Source organism: Alexandromys fortis, unplaced genomic scaffold (assembly GCF_014885135.2).
Source record: "Alexandromys fortis isolate MF-2015 unplaced genomic scaffold, M_Fortis_MF-2015_v1.1 scaffold_7, whole genome shotgun sequence".
Lineage (NCBI taxonomy): Eukaryota > Metazoa > Chordata > Mammalia > Rodentia > Cricetidae > Alexandromys > Alexandromys fortis.
In genome coordinates this window covers 3,402,538-3,417,956 of record NW_026067920.1, presented here as the reverse complement: position 1 = coordinate 3,417,956, position 15,419 = coordinate 3,402,538, and the positions used below count along the sequence as shown (strand labels likewise).

The 15,419-nt window shown below is 55.3% G+C and overlaps 1 protein-coding gene across 3 annotated transcripts in view; it reads left to right on the top strand.

Annotated features, from left to right (window-relative positions):
- The first annotated feature begins 2,127 nt into the window (after positions 1 to 2,127).
- Positions 2,128 to 15,419, top strand: part of Dok7 (docking protein 7) — a 31,453-nt gene continuing 18,161 nt past the window's right edge. For 2 of the 3 annotated variants that reach the window (XM_050140915.1, XM_050140914.1), the window contains exons 1-4: positions 2,128 to 2,258; positions 2,360 to 2,405; positions 10,209 to 10,439; positions 11,873 to 12,073. In XM_050140915.1, coding sequence (XP_049996872.1) covers positions 2,205 to 2,258; positions 2,360 to 2,405; positions 10,209 to 10,439; positions 11,873 to 12,073 — 532 coding nt within the window. In that variant the 5' untranslated portion in view covers positions 2,128 to 2,204. The remainder of the gene's footprint in view (positions 2,259 to 2,359; positions 2,406 to 10,208; positions 10,440 to 11,872; positions 12,074 to 15,419) is intronic. The other variant, XM_050140912.1, reaches the window with a different exon arrangement.

Below are 15,419 nucleotides of genomic sequence, written 5' to 3'. Positions count from 1 at the left end.
TCATGGGGCGTGGCCCTGGCAGTTTAGCTGCAGCACTGTGGATGGGAACTCAGACAGGGGTGAAGCTATGACCACAGCTGTAAGCGTCCTTAAAGTCCTGCGGTATCTAGTGTGCAGTGGTGCCAGGCAGGGGTGTGGGGTTGAGTGTCATCCTGCCTTACACGTGACTGCCTTCCTGTCATCCCGCTCTTCCCAGATGTCACCCTTATTCTTCAAGAGGCTTGTCATCCTTTTGGTCAGCTGGCCATCCTTCAGTGGCCAGAGATAGTTTCATCATGCTATACCCTGTTACACTCTGGCTATAACATCTGGGGAATCCGAGGCACAGAGAGGGTCATTGACTCAGAATTCTTGGCCAGACCACCTCCTCCTCTACTGGGCAGATAGTTCTTCCTACCTGTCAGCAGGCCTGGTGACCACAATACTGTCCCCTGGGTCATGTGGAGTGGGAGAAGGAAGCTGTCTATCCCCATGGCGCCCGCATTTCCGGGGCCAGTGTGGGAGCAGGTGCAGCTGCCAGGCGTGGCTGGGGTTTGGGCCAAGGCCAGCGCTTGGAATGCGGCAGGATGTGGCCCCTCCCTGCAGGGAAGCGCAAGTGCCAGGCTTCTGGGCTGGAGGATGTGGCCATAGCTACAACCCCCAACTGACTCCATACCGGCTGTCAGAGCCAGTCCCCAGGGGCTTTCGACGTGTGGGGAGTATGAATGGGGCTCTGTGGCCAGCAACTGCTCTGCGGAAGGCCCTGGGGTGTTGCATGTGTGATGGACGGCAAGGCATCCTCCCTCCCTGCATCAGGCCACAGCAAGACATGAGGAAAACATTCAAATCAGCTGTATGGTCCACTTGCGGTTTGTCCTCCAGATTCCCTAGAGGGAATGCAGCAAGGGCTCCCAAGTCAACTACTGCTCTGGGGTCATTGCATGTGGCCGTGAGTCCTCACACTACTCTGACCCTCAGCTTCTCTCTATGGAGCAGATAGGAATCTGTGCGGGATGAAGACTAATGCATACCGCGTGCACGAGTGGAATATAGTTTGGCCTTTAACCCCTTTCTAGCTGGACTACAGCTCCTTGGGGTTGGGAACTGGAACGGGCAAACACACAGGGCTTCATTGCGTGTCTGAGTTGATCTTGTTGCGGGCAGTCAGTTCCCAACTGTAACTGCTCTCTTCTGAGGTGCTCCTAGGACATGGGTCTTAAGGTGAACTTACATCTGGGGAACCCATGACATAGGCTGACAAAGCACTTAACCTCCACAGTAACTTAGGATGGCCATAGAAAGCTCATAGAAACCTTAATTGACCCTAGCCTGAGCAACAGGCTGAGGAGCAGAAATTCAGGGGCTCAGAGGCCAGTTGGCTGGGCAGGGGGCTACTAGGCAAGGCTGTTGTCAAGCAGCACAACCACCTAGGCCCTCCATGCTTCAAGACTGGTGCAAGCTGGCTTTCAGAAGGGGAGAGACCAGCCAGGGAGACATGGGGCAATGAGGTGACACAGTGACCCCGGTCCTGGCAGCCACCTGCACAGAGGTCTGTTCTGCCAGACCTAAAGAGTGGATGCACCCACCTCCTCTATATCTGCCCAGAGAATGGCTACCTCTGGTGGTGGAGAAGACCTAGGGGCTGGGGAATGGCCTCAGCCAGGGCTGTTGTTGGTCTGTCATCAAGGGCTCCATGAGGTGGGGGAAGGGCAGGTGCAAAGGATGAAGCCATTGAAGCCAAACTAAAAGAGACTGAGCAGGCAGACACATGGTCACAAAGCCTTGGGGGGGGGGCTGTCTTGGGACAGTTACCTTCTCTTTGGGAAACTGCTACTGTCCCAACTTCCATCCCCCGCTAGGCTGAGTTTCTTTCCCTGAGAGGCTGCTTCAAGTGGTCTTGAGTAGTGGTCCGGAGGCCTGGCAGGAGCAGTGCCGGCTGGCAGCCAGTTGGGTGCAGAGGGTTGGGTGCAGAGGCTGCCCAAGCCCACTGCCATTTTTGGCTTGCACTTTGTCAGGGTCTTAAAGATTGTGGCCCCGGGGCACCCCGCCCAGTCTCCCCCGCACCCAGGTCCCGGTGTCGTCGCTGTGCCCCGCCCGCCACGCCGCCGGGCCCGCCCTCCTGGCGCAGCCCTGGGCCGTCCCGGAGCTATTTTGAAAGTGACCCTGGGCTTGGGCTCCCGGGCGCGTGGAGAGGGCGCGGCGGGCGGCGGGAACCATGACAGAAGATGACCGAGGCAGCGCTGGTGGAGGGCCAGGTCAAGCTGCGGGACGGCAAGAAGGTTGGGGCGCCGCGGGGGCGCAGGGCGGGGGCGCACGGGTGGGGGCGGGGGCGCGGGGCAGGCGCGCACGGGCGGCCTCTCACGCTGTCCTGTCTCCGCAGTGGAAGAATAGGTGGCTGGTGCTGCGCAAGCCATCGCCGGTGGCAGGTGAGCGGCTGGGCCGGCGGGGGGCGGGTTGCGGCGAGCCGGCGGGACCCTGCGGGCCCTGCTGCGCGTGGCCGAGGTGCCAGCTCGCCCGAAATAGCCGCGGGGGAGCCGCTGGAACCTGGCCCCGCGGCGGTAACCGGAGAGTCGCAGCCGTTTCGGCGCCGGGACCCTGGGATCTGGACACCCGCAACACAGCCCCAATTTAGTGGAGTTAGGGGGTTCCAGCTCCTGAGTGGGCCAATCCCTTTCCTGGACCAGCAGAGACCCAGAGGGACTGCGCCTCCCCGTGAAGCACCGGGCAGACCTCATATTGTGTCATGGGACATAGGTGTCCCCATGATGAAAATACTTGCATTTTCCCAAGTTGCATTCCAGGCAGTGCTACCCTTCCCCAATCCCACCATCTCAGGTAGGGCAAGAGTAGAAAGAGTCCTACTTTTGTGTCCCAGAAAATTGACTTCTAATTTGTTTGGGAGAGACACACTTCTGGGAAGAGAGACTGGTACCAGGGTCTGTGGCCTCTGTATAGGGAGGGCCAGCAAGGAGCCAGGGCAATTCGGCAGCTTCAGCCTGGAACTGCAGCTGTTTCAGGAGACAGGTGCCTTGGAGCTGGCCCAGGCAAGGGGTCTGTAAGGGAAGTTGGGTGGGGGCGTGTGTGTGTGTGTGTGTGTGTGTGTGTGTGTGTGTGTGGCAGTCTCACACATGTGCAGGCAGCCAGAGTGACTTCCAGGATGCTGGGAGTCTGTTAGCTCCCAGGTGGGGGTGGCGCGATGTACTAGCTGCTTTTGTGGTCAGCCTCTTCTCGCCTTGGCCTCAGCTGGCCTCCACAAATTGTTGGTGTCTTCATCAGTCCTTCAAGCCTGGACACTCTGTGGCTCAGAGCCTGGGGGGTCCTCGTCCTTGGAATTCTTGGAAGAGGAAGACTGGAGAGTGGGTAGAGGAAGGGGCCCTGGAGACTGCCAGGCTTGGGGGTGTGGATCTGTAGAGAGGTAAAGGTCACAGGGGAGGGAGGGAGACAGGACGGGTAAGAGGCTTTGATGACCTGTGGCCAGAGAGCGGAACCATGATGGACTGACCCATGTGCAAAGAGCACTGGAATAGCTGGTGAGGGGTTATAGGGAAAACTCCTGGGATAGATGCTACCCCAAAGAGCATCCTGAGTTGTGTTCACTGACTGTTGGGATCCAAGAGCTTCCCGTGTGCCAGGCAGGGAGCAGACTAGAAGCCCCAGGGGAGGGACTGGCAAAGGAACATGAATTAATGCTGTCCCCAGAGGAGGCTCTGAAGTTGGGCTGGAATTTGTTAGGGGTGGGAGGTGACTGGAGGGTGACCAAGAGTGGGAGGTGTGGCCCTGCCTCTCTAGGCCTGTCCGTCCTGAGTCTGCTTTCTGTCCCACTGCCTCTTGGACTTTGCGTGACCTCTTCCTTAGCTACCTGAGCCTGTAGCCACCTCACTGTGACTTTCTACTCCCATCTCCCCATCTTGTCCCACTGGAGACTGGCTCTTCCCTGCCCCACCCCAGCCCTCCCTCTAGATGGAGACCGGCACCTACATCCTTGAGGACCTGTGGTCTGAACGCCATTGATCTGATTTGGAAGGGAGAGAAAGGCCCTGTTCTCTTGCCTTGAGAACAAGGGATCCTTGGCTTTTAAATTGTGACTTCCGTTGTGGAGGTTCATGGGAGGTGTTTGAGAGGGACCAGGAGGCTGGGGAGCAAAGATTTCTTGGCCAACATGCCCTCACTCCTCTAGGTACTGCCAACACTGGTAGCTGTCCTGTAGGAATGGTTTAGCTGGCAGAAGAGGGGAAAACATTTGATCAGAGGTGTGTTTCACAGTGCTAGGGCTCTGGTGGGCAGTATGAGCTCATGGAAGGAAGTGGTTAAGCAAGAGAATAAGAGTTGTAGCTCCCAGCACATCCACTGGGACACGGTGTCCCTGAGGGCTAGCTGGTATGAAGTTCTTCCTACCAAGCCTGTCCCTGTGGGATCTGGGAGTGAAGGATGTGCCTCTGGTTCTCCCATGGGGCAGGACCTTCAGGAAGGGGGTGCTCAGGGTTCTGTCCTGGCCAGCGGCTGAGACCAGAACTTCAAGTCTCAGCCTGTCTTCTTTCTCAGTGGTGTGGTCTCCTGATGGGGTGCTCCAGACAGCCCATGGAGGGTCCCCAGCCGTGGTTATAGACAGCTGGACAGCATCCTCACAGGGCGCTAATCTGTTGCTTCCCATGTGGGCTGCGTCAGGGACTTCACCTAGCTTGGGAAAGCTACCGGGGGGATCCAAGTCCTGGACCTGGCAGAGAAGCCAAGGTCCAGACATATGGTGGGGAGGTTTCATGCCCCGTCTCTCTCCAGGACCTTGCTCTCCATTCCTGAAAGCTCGCGGTCCCTAGCTCAGCACTGTCCTCGGACAGCTAGGGTGTGGCTGACCCAGAGAGGCTCAGTGAACTCTACCTGCAGGGGAATATCCCACCCACAGGCTCGTGGTGACAGCAGAGGCCTCCAGCCCATACATAAGAACGGGGAGCCTTGAAGATGGAGTCCTATGCCAGCCAGTACTCTGCTTAGAAAACCCTAACTTTGAAGTTGGTAGCTCTGATAATGGCAGATGTCTTTCAGTAAGACTGAGATCCTTTGGTGGTGACCCAGTCCCTCCCTGAGTTGGCACCTCTGCCTTTGGGTTAGACAGACCTCTGCCTTCTTCCCAAAGGGATGGGGCAACACCTCAGTACAAGGCTGGGGACAGGGCAGTATAACAGGCAGACCCCTCTCTTCATGGGAACATCACAGGGAATTGGAATACCTAGTTTCAAGGTTTGGTTCAACTCTTGTGCTGTGTGACCCAGAGAGCCACATCTTCCCTAGGTATCTTTGTCCTTAGTAGGATGCTCTAGACTGGTCCCTGCCTGGCCACTCCCACAGCTGCCTGGAGGGTGACTGGGAGGACAGAAGGTGGGGCTGGGCCTCAGCCCTGAGCACTGGCTGCTCTGTGCTGTACACACTCTTGGGGACGCCCATGTCTGTGAGACTCTCTCACCCATGTGGCACAGTGGACATGGAATCTTTCCTAAGATAAACTTCAGGCCTGGGGCCTCACATCTTGCCCCCAAGCATCCCCAGGCTCATGGTGATCCCAAATTGCTGCTTGCTCCTATGCACAGCACTTCTGGGGTGCTGCCCCAAGGTCACTGTGACCTCCAGGGCTAGAGCCACCCGCAGCCACTGCTACTCCACTCTACTGCCTCCCAGCTCCGCCCTCCCTGTGTCCTGTAGCCTCCAGGCCTGGTCACTCAGTCTTCCTGGTGGCGTGTCTCTCCACGCAGAGCTTCATCTCTGCCTGTCCCTCCTGCCCTCTGCATGGCCCTGGGCTCTGGCTGTGAAGGCCTCTGTGAGCTCATGACAACTCCATGGTTATTTTTACATCTTTAGACGCCTTCCAGCTGCCTGCCCACATGGCCATTCAATGTCCAATGGGCTTCTTAGCCTCGTCCATCTAGGAAAGACCCTGGTCCCAGCCGTATCCCTGAAAGCCCTCCCCAGGCATCCTCTTGCCACTGCATCCCAGGAGCCATCCGCTGGTCCTCACTGTGCTGCCAACCTAGCGACCGTCCTGTGGCTCCTGCCTGGAAGACGGGCAGGTTCAGAGAGATGGTACTGAGGCTGCTTCTTCCTGTGCTCCCAGGCCCAAGGTGTCCCTTAATGGGGCAGGAGTGTTCGAGCTGTGCCGTCACTATCCTGAGTCTATTTTCTATGCTGTAGCCAAGGCTGGGCCAGCCTTCTGTGCTCAGTACTCTTAGAGCTGCTTCTGGGCACCAAGCCTTCCTGGCTCACCTGCCTGTAACTTGGTCTTCTTATCCTCCTGGCCCTTCAAGTCTCTCTAGAGACGTCTGGGCTTTTGTCCTGTTTCCTGTGGAACTGCTAAGCTGGGCACACACACACACACACACACACACACACACACACACACTCAGAAGGGCCTTGCCCACCATCATGCTGCCTGTTCTTCACATAGGACTGTGCTGATAGTTAGCTGTTGGCTTGTATGTTCCAGTGTCCCCACTGGTCCAGGTTCATAGGAGATGGGACAGGGTGACAGAATAGGCAGAGGAGGGTAGGGGTGGGGCATCTGGACATTGATGTGACTCAGGCCTGCCTCGAGGGAGCCCTTCTCAGCTCTCCATCCAGTTGCCCCCGTGCACAAGCCTGTGGAGCCACTGCCAGAGGCTGAAGACTCTGGTGGTAGCCGTGGCTTCTACAGCCAGTTTAGGAGCCCTTCCTGCAGCTTTGAATGCCACTCTGTCCTATTTCTGCTGGAAATGCAGACACTGTCCTGAAGCCTGAAACTGCAGCTTGGAAACCCGAGCACCACAAACCAGCGTCCAGATCAGGCGGTCATCCCTTTGCAGGTCTAAGGGCAGAAGAGTGAGATTAAGCCATGGCAAGGCCAGATGCTTGCTGCCTTGTTTTGCTCCTTGTGACTCTGGATATCTTTGACTTAGACCTTATGGTCCCACCTCCTGCCTGTGACCATATGACCTTTCTCGTGCTTCATCCTCTGTCTCGTCTGAGGATGTGCCAGTGTCCTCAGGATAACTAAGGAGCTTGTCTCCCAATCTGCAGTTTAAGTCATCTGCCTGATATCCTCCCCAACCCCCCAGGCTGAAAGTGGCTACCATTCAGCCTCTATAGATGCAATAGGGACTCAATGACTCTCAGTGTCCTGAGGCACAGGTTGAGATTTTGTGTTCCCAGAGATCAGATAGATTAAGGGGTGGTGTCAGTCTACTAGGGATAAGGTCTCAGGGTCCAATACGGGGCCTTCCTTGTGGCTCTTTAAATCAATCAGACATCAGACTCAGTACCATGCGTGAATAAATTCTACCCTAGGGTAGAGACAGGCTACACCCAGCTCACTGTCTGCTTCTGAGGAGTCACCAGAAGCCTCCACAGCCTTCCCATGCTGCATTGTGGCCTTAGTGAGCTGGGCGGTCGTGATGGAGCTGCCACCCTGTAAAGCTAAGGTATTTACTGTCTGGTATTTAAAAAAAAATTATGACACCATTCTTGATGCTATCATCGGGAGCATTAGCTTTTTGAACAAAGTGGGTGACAATTTGCTGTCCCTAAAGCAGCAGGCTGTTCCCGGATGAATGTCCGACTCTCTTCTATGCTAGCACGGGTAAAGGTTGGCACTTAAGGAATTAGAAGAGGGCGTAGATGCTGATTTTGACAGATGCTGGCATTGCAGAGGTGGAGTAGGACATGAGGGGCATGGTCAGGGGCATTAGCCTGGGGTGGCCTGTAGGTGAGCCCTGGCAGGGGCTGGGCAGGTCAGCAGGGCGGCAGCACTGAGGCCTGAAGGCCGGGCCAGTGTATGGACTGGGTTGGGGTGGGTAGCAAGGTCATTCTCAGAGGGCAGCAGCAGAAGCAGGACATTGGCTCAGATGCTACTACCAGCAGGGTGGACTCTCGGGAGGAAGGGCCTGGGGAATCCTGCCTGCCAGGGACCTGAGAGGTGAAAGGAGCCAGGGTGTCATTGATACACGCTGACCACATCTCACAGAGCCCAGCAGACATCCAGGTGGGCTGCAGGTGGAAGTGGTGTGGGATGTGTGAGCACATGTTAAGCACCCACCACATGTGGGGTCTTTACCCCTTCCCACCTTCGGTCTTCACGGCATTGGTACAGGTGGGGGCCTGCAGTCTCAGACACAAGTCTGCAGACACAAGTTGACAGGAGGAAGGGCGTGTCCTTTGCCCCTGCCAACCTGACACTGGAGACGTACAGGGCCTTGGCTATGCTCACCCTCATTGTTCCCATGATCTCCTTTGTGGACCCCCATGTATGTCCCTTGGGCTTTCATTTCTCGGGTATGTTTGGGTACACTTTTGGGGGACACATTCTGCTTTTGTTGCCTTGTTGGGTTTGCTTGTCTCTGGGCCCTCTTGCTTTGTGGCAGTGAGTCTAGGCCCTCCTCACCTGTGTCTGAGAGAAACTGAGCCAGATTCCCTGAGGTAGCAGGTGGATTTCTGCAAATTTTTCTCCCCTGGTTGGGAATGACTTCCTGCTTTTTATGTTATAAACAATGGACAAGTTCCAGGACAGTAAGTGGAAGCCCCCACCCTGTTCGTTGTTTCAGCAGAAGGAAGGGTTTATCTGGTGCTGTGGTTAGAGGGATAGCAGTCCGTCACCATCATGGTGGGGAGCGTGTCAGCAGGCAGGCAGGTGGAGCTGGAGCACAAGCTGAGCGCTCACAGCTACCTCCACAAACAGCAACCTCAAAGCCCACCCCCCAGTGACATATGACATATGACATACTTTCTCCAGCAAGACCACACCTCCAAGACATAACCCACCAACTAGAGACCAAGTGTTAAAACATCTGGGCCTATGGGAGCCATTCTTACTCAAACCACCACACTCCAGTCTCTGACCCCTACACACTGTGACAGTACTGTAATACCAAATACATTTAGTCCAGCTTCAGAAGTCCCCATCTCTTTTAGTCCCAGCACTGCTTAAAAGCCCAGAGTCCCACATCTCACCTGAGACTTAAGACAATCCCTTAACTTTAACCCCAGTTTCAGGGGGATACGAGTCCTCGGCCATGGTGGTGAGGACATGACAGCAGGCAGGTCTGGTGCTGGCGCAGGGACTGAGGGCTCACATCTCCGTCCACAGACCGGAAGCTGAGGGCCTAGTTGCTTTTGGAGATAAGGTCTGAGCAGCTGAGGCTGGACGCCAGCTCCTGGCTCTTCTGCCTTCCCTTCCTTGCTTTGGTAGATGGCACACAGCTGTGCCTACTGATGAGCGTGCTGCCCGGCTGCTTGCCCACTGCAGGTCCCTGTTGGGTAGCAGAGGAAGAGACTTTGTAGATCTCGTAGAAAGCTAGCTGCTATCAGCCTCCCTGGTCCCGGTTCTCAGGCTCTGGGTAGGGAAGAAATGAAAACACCAGAGGCTCTGGGAGTCCCCGTTGGGATCTGAGTTGTCGTATAGTTTTGGTGAGACTGTTTGCAGAAATATCTTGCTTTCAGAGGGTCAAAAGCTTTGCTCTGTGGTCTTCGTGGGGCGTTCTCCATCCTCTCCTTGGTGTAGACAGACCAATATATCCATTCACTGGGTGCCACATGCTCTTTGGGGTTGCCTCACATGGAGCATTTAGGTGTTTGCATTGGGCCCATGAGCCTACACCCACCTCATAGGGAGTCATCCTGTGGTCCCTGTGCTGCTGTGTGGAGGCCTGGCAGCTGGGGGACCTTCCGACTGAGGCTTCTGACTGAGGCTGATAGTGCAGTAAAGGGGAGGGAGGTCTGAGCATGGCTTCCATCAGGCTACCTAGCTTCCCCAGGAAGATCTGCCTGAGGCCCCGTGGGGATGACACCCCTGGGTGCAGTGCAGTGGCAGTGTGGACAACACCAAGACAGATGGGAACCATCTGGAGTGGAGTGTCAAGATGCCTCTGCTCTGGAGGACCTGGGAGTGGAGAAGCAGTCCTCTGCGCTGTGGCCAGATTAGGCACACTCTCCATACCACAGGCTGGGCAAAAGGGGGCCAAAAGCACGGGCTAGGAGTGGGCCCTAGGGTCCTGACGGGATGGATATCTGGTACCCTCACACCCAGAGCAGGGGTAGGCTGGGCTTGCTCTTGTCCTGTGGCTCTTTTGGTCTAGGTAAGTCATTTGTTCGTGGCCAGCCTCAAACCCTAGTCTCTGTCCAGCAGTGCTGTGGCCTCCTGGGGACCGTGGTAAAGGGTGGTGACGGTGAACAGTGGCGGTAGCACCCTGATGGCTTCTCGCCTGTCTGGACAGACTGTCTGCTGATGCTGGTCTACAAGGACAGGTGTGAGCGCACCAAGGGCCTGCGGGAGCGCAGCAGTCTCACCCTGGAGGACATCTGTGGCCTGGAACCTGCCCTGCCCTATGAGGGCCTGGCCCACACTCTGGCTATCATCTGCCTGTCGCAGGCCGTCATGCTGGGCTTCGATAGCCATGAGGCCATGTGTGCCTGGGACACCCGTATCCGCTACGCACTGGGCGAGGGTAAGTGACATGAGTTCGGGGCACTTCGTCAATGTGGGCTGCAGAGGTGGATGAGACCCCAGGGAATCTCGTAGAAATGATGAAAATGAGTGCATGTCTCTGAGTGAAAGAGCCAAGAGGGCCCTTGGGGTGCTCAGGCTGGGGGCCAGTGCCATAGCCCTTTGAGGCCCCTAAAATGGCCTTGTTAAAACTGGGACCCTTATCTAGCCAAGGTAGCCACAACCTTTCCCATCATGTCCCATGTGTTCTGTGCCATCCAAGAACCCATGCAGAGGGAGCCACTGGGGTTGAACTTTAGAGGCTCGGGGTGGAAGGAGAGAACTGATTCCCCAGAATTATATTCTGGTCCCCACAGGCACACTGCGGCACATGTGCATTTGCACCCCCCATGCACACATGCACGCACACGCACACAGGCACACACACGCAATGTTGATGATGATGATGAGTACTGAGTTTTAGGCAGCCAAGGTGGAAGCTCTATCCAAGAACAATGGCTCCTGGCAGACAGTCCTAGAGCCGTGGAGTGGGCAGTGCAGCGAGGGTACAGAGCAGGCAATATTAGAGTAGAAGCTCTCATCTTTCTGGAGAGTTTCCTGGTGGTGATTCACAGCTTGGTTGCAGCCCCTCCCCAATCCGGGTAGAGCAAGGCCATCCCACAAAGCAGCGAGCTTCCCAGGCCTCTCCATAGATGTCAAAAGAGAACTGGAGACCCAAGGGTGGGGTAGGACAGACCCAAGGCCACAGCTTAGAAGGGGACTAGGTAGCATCATTATGAGGCTTCCTCTGGCTCTGGGGTCTGGAGATGGAGTGGACAGGGGATTGGTGCATGGGCAGTGCAGGTGGGCAGGCTGATGCTGGCTCACACGCATGAGCTGCCTTCTGAACTGAGCCATCTAGGAGGGTGGGGAGGAGGGGACTGACTTCTGGCTTTCGAGGCAAAGGACGGAGCTGAATTAGTGGGCAGGACCACGGCAGCATCTAGAAGCCTCTGAGCCATACTAGTCTCAGGGAGACCTGTCAATCATGACCTCCTACTCTGAATACAGGATGGAACATACTCCATTCCACACTCTGATGTGGGACCTCCTGAACTTTGCTTTCCCATTTCTGAAACTGGGCCACGTTGGCTGACTTGATGGGAAGGGTCCCCAAGGAGTGGCCTTAGTGCCTGGGACCTGCCCTCAATATGTTGGGGAGGGCTAGGCAGTAGTCATTGCCTTCTGTGGATTCGCCTGCCTCTGACTACGGAAGACCCTGGAGTTTGGGCAGGATGTAAGTGGGGCCCATGGACATCCTTAGCTCTTCCCGACATTTGCCGTTCATTCTTGGTTGAGTGGCAGCGAGGGCACTTCACCAGTCTGACCCGGGGATACTTCTCCCACCTCAACCAACCCCTGGTAATGCCCTTTTGCCCACTGTCTTGCCCTCAGTGCATAGGTTCCATGTGACAGTAGCTCCTGGTACCAAGCTGGAGAGTGGTCCAGCCACTCTCCACCTCTGCAATGACATCCTCGTCCTGGCCAGAGACATCCCTCCAGCCGTCATGGGGCAGTGGAAACTGTCTGATCTCCGTCGCTACGGGGCCGTGCCAAATGGATTCATCTTCGAAGGCGGGACCAGGTGTGGGTACTGTAAGTATGCCGTGTGGGGGGCATACTGGGGACACTTGAGCTGACAGCCTACACATGTTGGCTTGGGGACCTGAGCTCCCATCCTGGCTACCAGACACCAGCCCATTATGGCTGTCCCAGCCTCTGCACTCACCTCCCCCTGATCACACATATATGGCATGACTCTGTTGTCTTTTTTTTTTTTCTTTTTTTCTTCTTTTTTTCTATTTTTTTTTTTTTCTCATTTTTTTTTCTTTTTTCTGACTTTTTTTTTGTTTTGTTTTGCTCTTTATTTTTTTTTGTTTATTTTTTTTTATTTTTTTTGTTTTTTTTTTTGTTTTTTTATTTGGTTATTTTTTTTTTGTTTCTTTTGTTCTTGTTTTTTTTTTTATTTTTTTTTTTATTTAACTTGTTCATTAGTTACTTTTTTTTTTTTTCCTTTTTTATTTTCTTTTTTTTTTTCTTATTTTTTTTTTTTTATTTTTCTTTTTTTTTTTTTGTGCTTTTCTTTTCTTTTTTTTTGTCAGTTTTTTGTTTTTTTTTTGTGTTTTTTTTTTTTTTTGTTTTTTTGTTGTTTTTTTGTTTTTTTTTTTAGTCTTCAGAGTCATGCCATATATGTGTGATCAGGGGGAGGTGAGTGCAGAGGCTGGGACAGCCATAATGGGCTGGTGTCTGGTAGCCAGGATGGGAGCTCAGTGGTGGGTGGTGTTTGAAGTGTCCCAGTGACCTTCCCCTCCACTGCTCTCTAAGGGGACTGTGCACGTGTTGGTGGAGTATGGACCTACAGTCCCTGAGGGAAGAGAGCCCTTCTCCCCTCTTGAGAGGCCATCTTCACTCCGCATGTGCGCTGACTGCCCAAGGTGCTCATCCTCTTGGCCACCTGGCCTCCTGTTGTCTAGAGGCCCGGAGCTTGAGTAGTGGAAGTCTAGGTCAGGCAGGGGAAACTCCTGTAACCTGTCCACCCACCCTTCCCTCATCAGGGGTGTAACCTTGACCTATGCTGGGGCGTGAGGAGGGAGTGAGATGTAGGAGTTTGGGCTCAGCCCCTGCACAGCATCGCCAGGCTCAGCATGGCCTGATTGGGTGTGCATCTGCAGGGATCTGGGGCTGATGCCTCCCTCCCTGTGGGATGTTGTAGATATGGGTTGTGCTGGTCACTGACTGCCTGGACCCCATGTTCTGCAAAGGCCTGAATTGGACACCATGCTCCACAGTCTCTGTTGGATACTAGGGGCAAACAGTGGGCCTCTGAGTGGGAGGCAGTCCCATGGGGACCTTTGAGGAGCTAAAGCGTGATATGTAGAGGTACTTAGCAAAGGGATACGAAGCAATGAGGCAAGGCAGCATTTCTCCCTGGACAAAGAGGTAGCATGACCTCACAGTGCAGGGACAGCATGACCTCACAGCGCAGGGACAGCATGACATCACAGCACAGGGACAGCATGACATCACAGCGCAGGGGCAGCATGACATCACAGCGCAGTGGCAGCATGACATCACAGCGCAGTGGCAAGCACAACCATTTCCCATGCCAGCTGTGGCGTTTAGTCTTCTTCCTTGGCAAGTCTCAAGAACAGGGGGGTTCCAGGATGGCCTGTGGTTGGGATGGTGGAATGTCTGGTTGGTCCCCTCTGTCGTTTGACAGGTGGGAACTACAGTCAGTCACACAGTGGCCTCTCCCTCTGGGAGTCTCTCGATCTGGGAGTTCCTGGAGTCACACCAATTGAGGAGGGGGGAATCCTTGCTTGGTCTGCGGGATTCCCAGGTACAGGTTTGTTGTAGTGCTGGCCAGCATGCCCTCCAGGCCGGGCAGGTCTCTCAGATGGGCTGGGCCAGAGGATCCGTTTCCATGGAGACCTGTTCCCTTTATCTAGGCTCCAGTGGATTAGGGCCTGCTGCATGCTTCTCCTCTGGGCCCTCTGAGTTTACAGCTTGGTCTCTTGGTGCCAACGGGCTCCTTTCTGCTTGTCATCATCCTGGGCACTGGGTGCTAGTGCTGCCGAGAAAGCAAGCATCTGACTTGGGCTCTTGTGTTTTCCCTGCGTCTGCGGTGAACTACTCAGGGCTGACCGGAGGCTTCTGAGCAAGGTCCTGAATTAGCTTGTCAACTGTAGGAATTTTCCTGGAACCAGTGTGCCTGGAGCCGGCTAGTCTGGGTCCTGCTTCAGAACCCTGGCACTGGCACTCCTGGGACTCTCTCCCTCCAGACCAAAGCCTACTTGGCCCATAGGTCCCTGGCTGCTGGAAAAGACTGTGTGGTGACCATGGGTAGGTGCTGCATTAGGACCGGGGAGCCCCTGTTGTCTAGATGCCCGGACCTTGAGTAGTGGAATTCCTAGGTCAGGCAGGGGAGACTCCTGTAACCTGTCCACCCACTCTCCCCTCATCAGGGGTGTAAGCCTCACCTGTGCTGGGGTCAGGAGGAGGGCGTGAGATGTAGGAGTTTGGGCTCAGCCCCTGTACAGCATCGTCAGGCTCAGCATGGCCTGATTGGGTGCATCTGCAGGGATCTGGGGCTGATGCCTCCCTCTCTTGGGAAGGTCAGTGTGGAGGACTGACTAGAGAGCCCACCCCTTTGTCCCTGCCAGGTGCCCTGGAGCTCTGTTCTCCAATAGGGACAAGCTTGGCTCTGCTGTAGCTGGTCATAGAAACTGCTGCAGCCAAGCTGCGACTCCCTGACACAACATGGAACACAAGGCAGGTGGACAAAAGAGGTGACTGGAGGCCACGCATCTGCCCTACCTGTGGGCAAACCTGCCCCCTCTAGAACCATGCCCTGTGGCTCTTCCCTAGCCTGCTCCCCAGAGAGTATAGAGGTGACCCTGTATCCCAGGTTACTCTTCACCTACTCAAACTTGTTGTTTTGGCTGAGCGTCAGGGGCCTGGTAGGGAAGAGAGGTGCTGGGATCACTTGCTCTGCGGCACGCTTGTTGGCAAACACAGGTTTGAAGCAAATCGCCGTGTATGATTCCGACACAGAAGCGAGATATGACCTCGTGGGTTCTCACAGAGTCATGGAGTCCTGGGAAAAGGCAAGAGAAACGGACACAGGTAGTGAGCTGACCCAGGCTGGGCCACTACAGCGGTGTTTGCTAGGCACTTGGGAATGACACCCACAGAACCCACAGCACAGTCTGGAAGGGCTAGAGGGGCCTAGAAGATTCTGGTTTCTCTCTAGATGAGAACAGGAAAGTGCTAGCTGCAGGGTGGCTGCAGCGGGGTGACTATAGCGGGGTGGCTGCAGCAGGGTGGCTGCAGCAGGGTGGTTGCAGTGGGGTGGCTGTAGCGGGGTGACTATAGCGGGGTGGCTGTAGTGGGGTGGCTGCAGTGGGGTGGCTGCAGTGGGGTGGCTGCAGTGGGGTGGCTG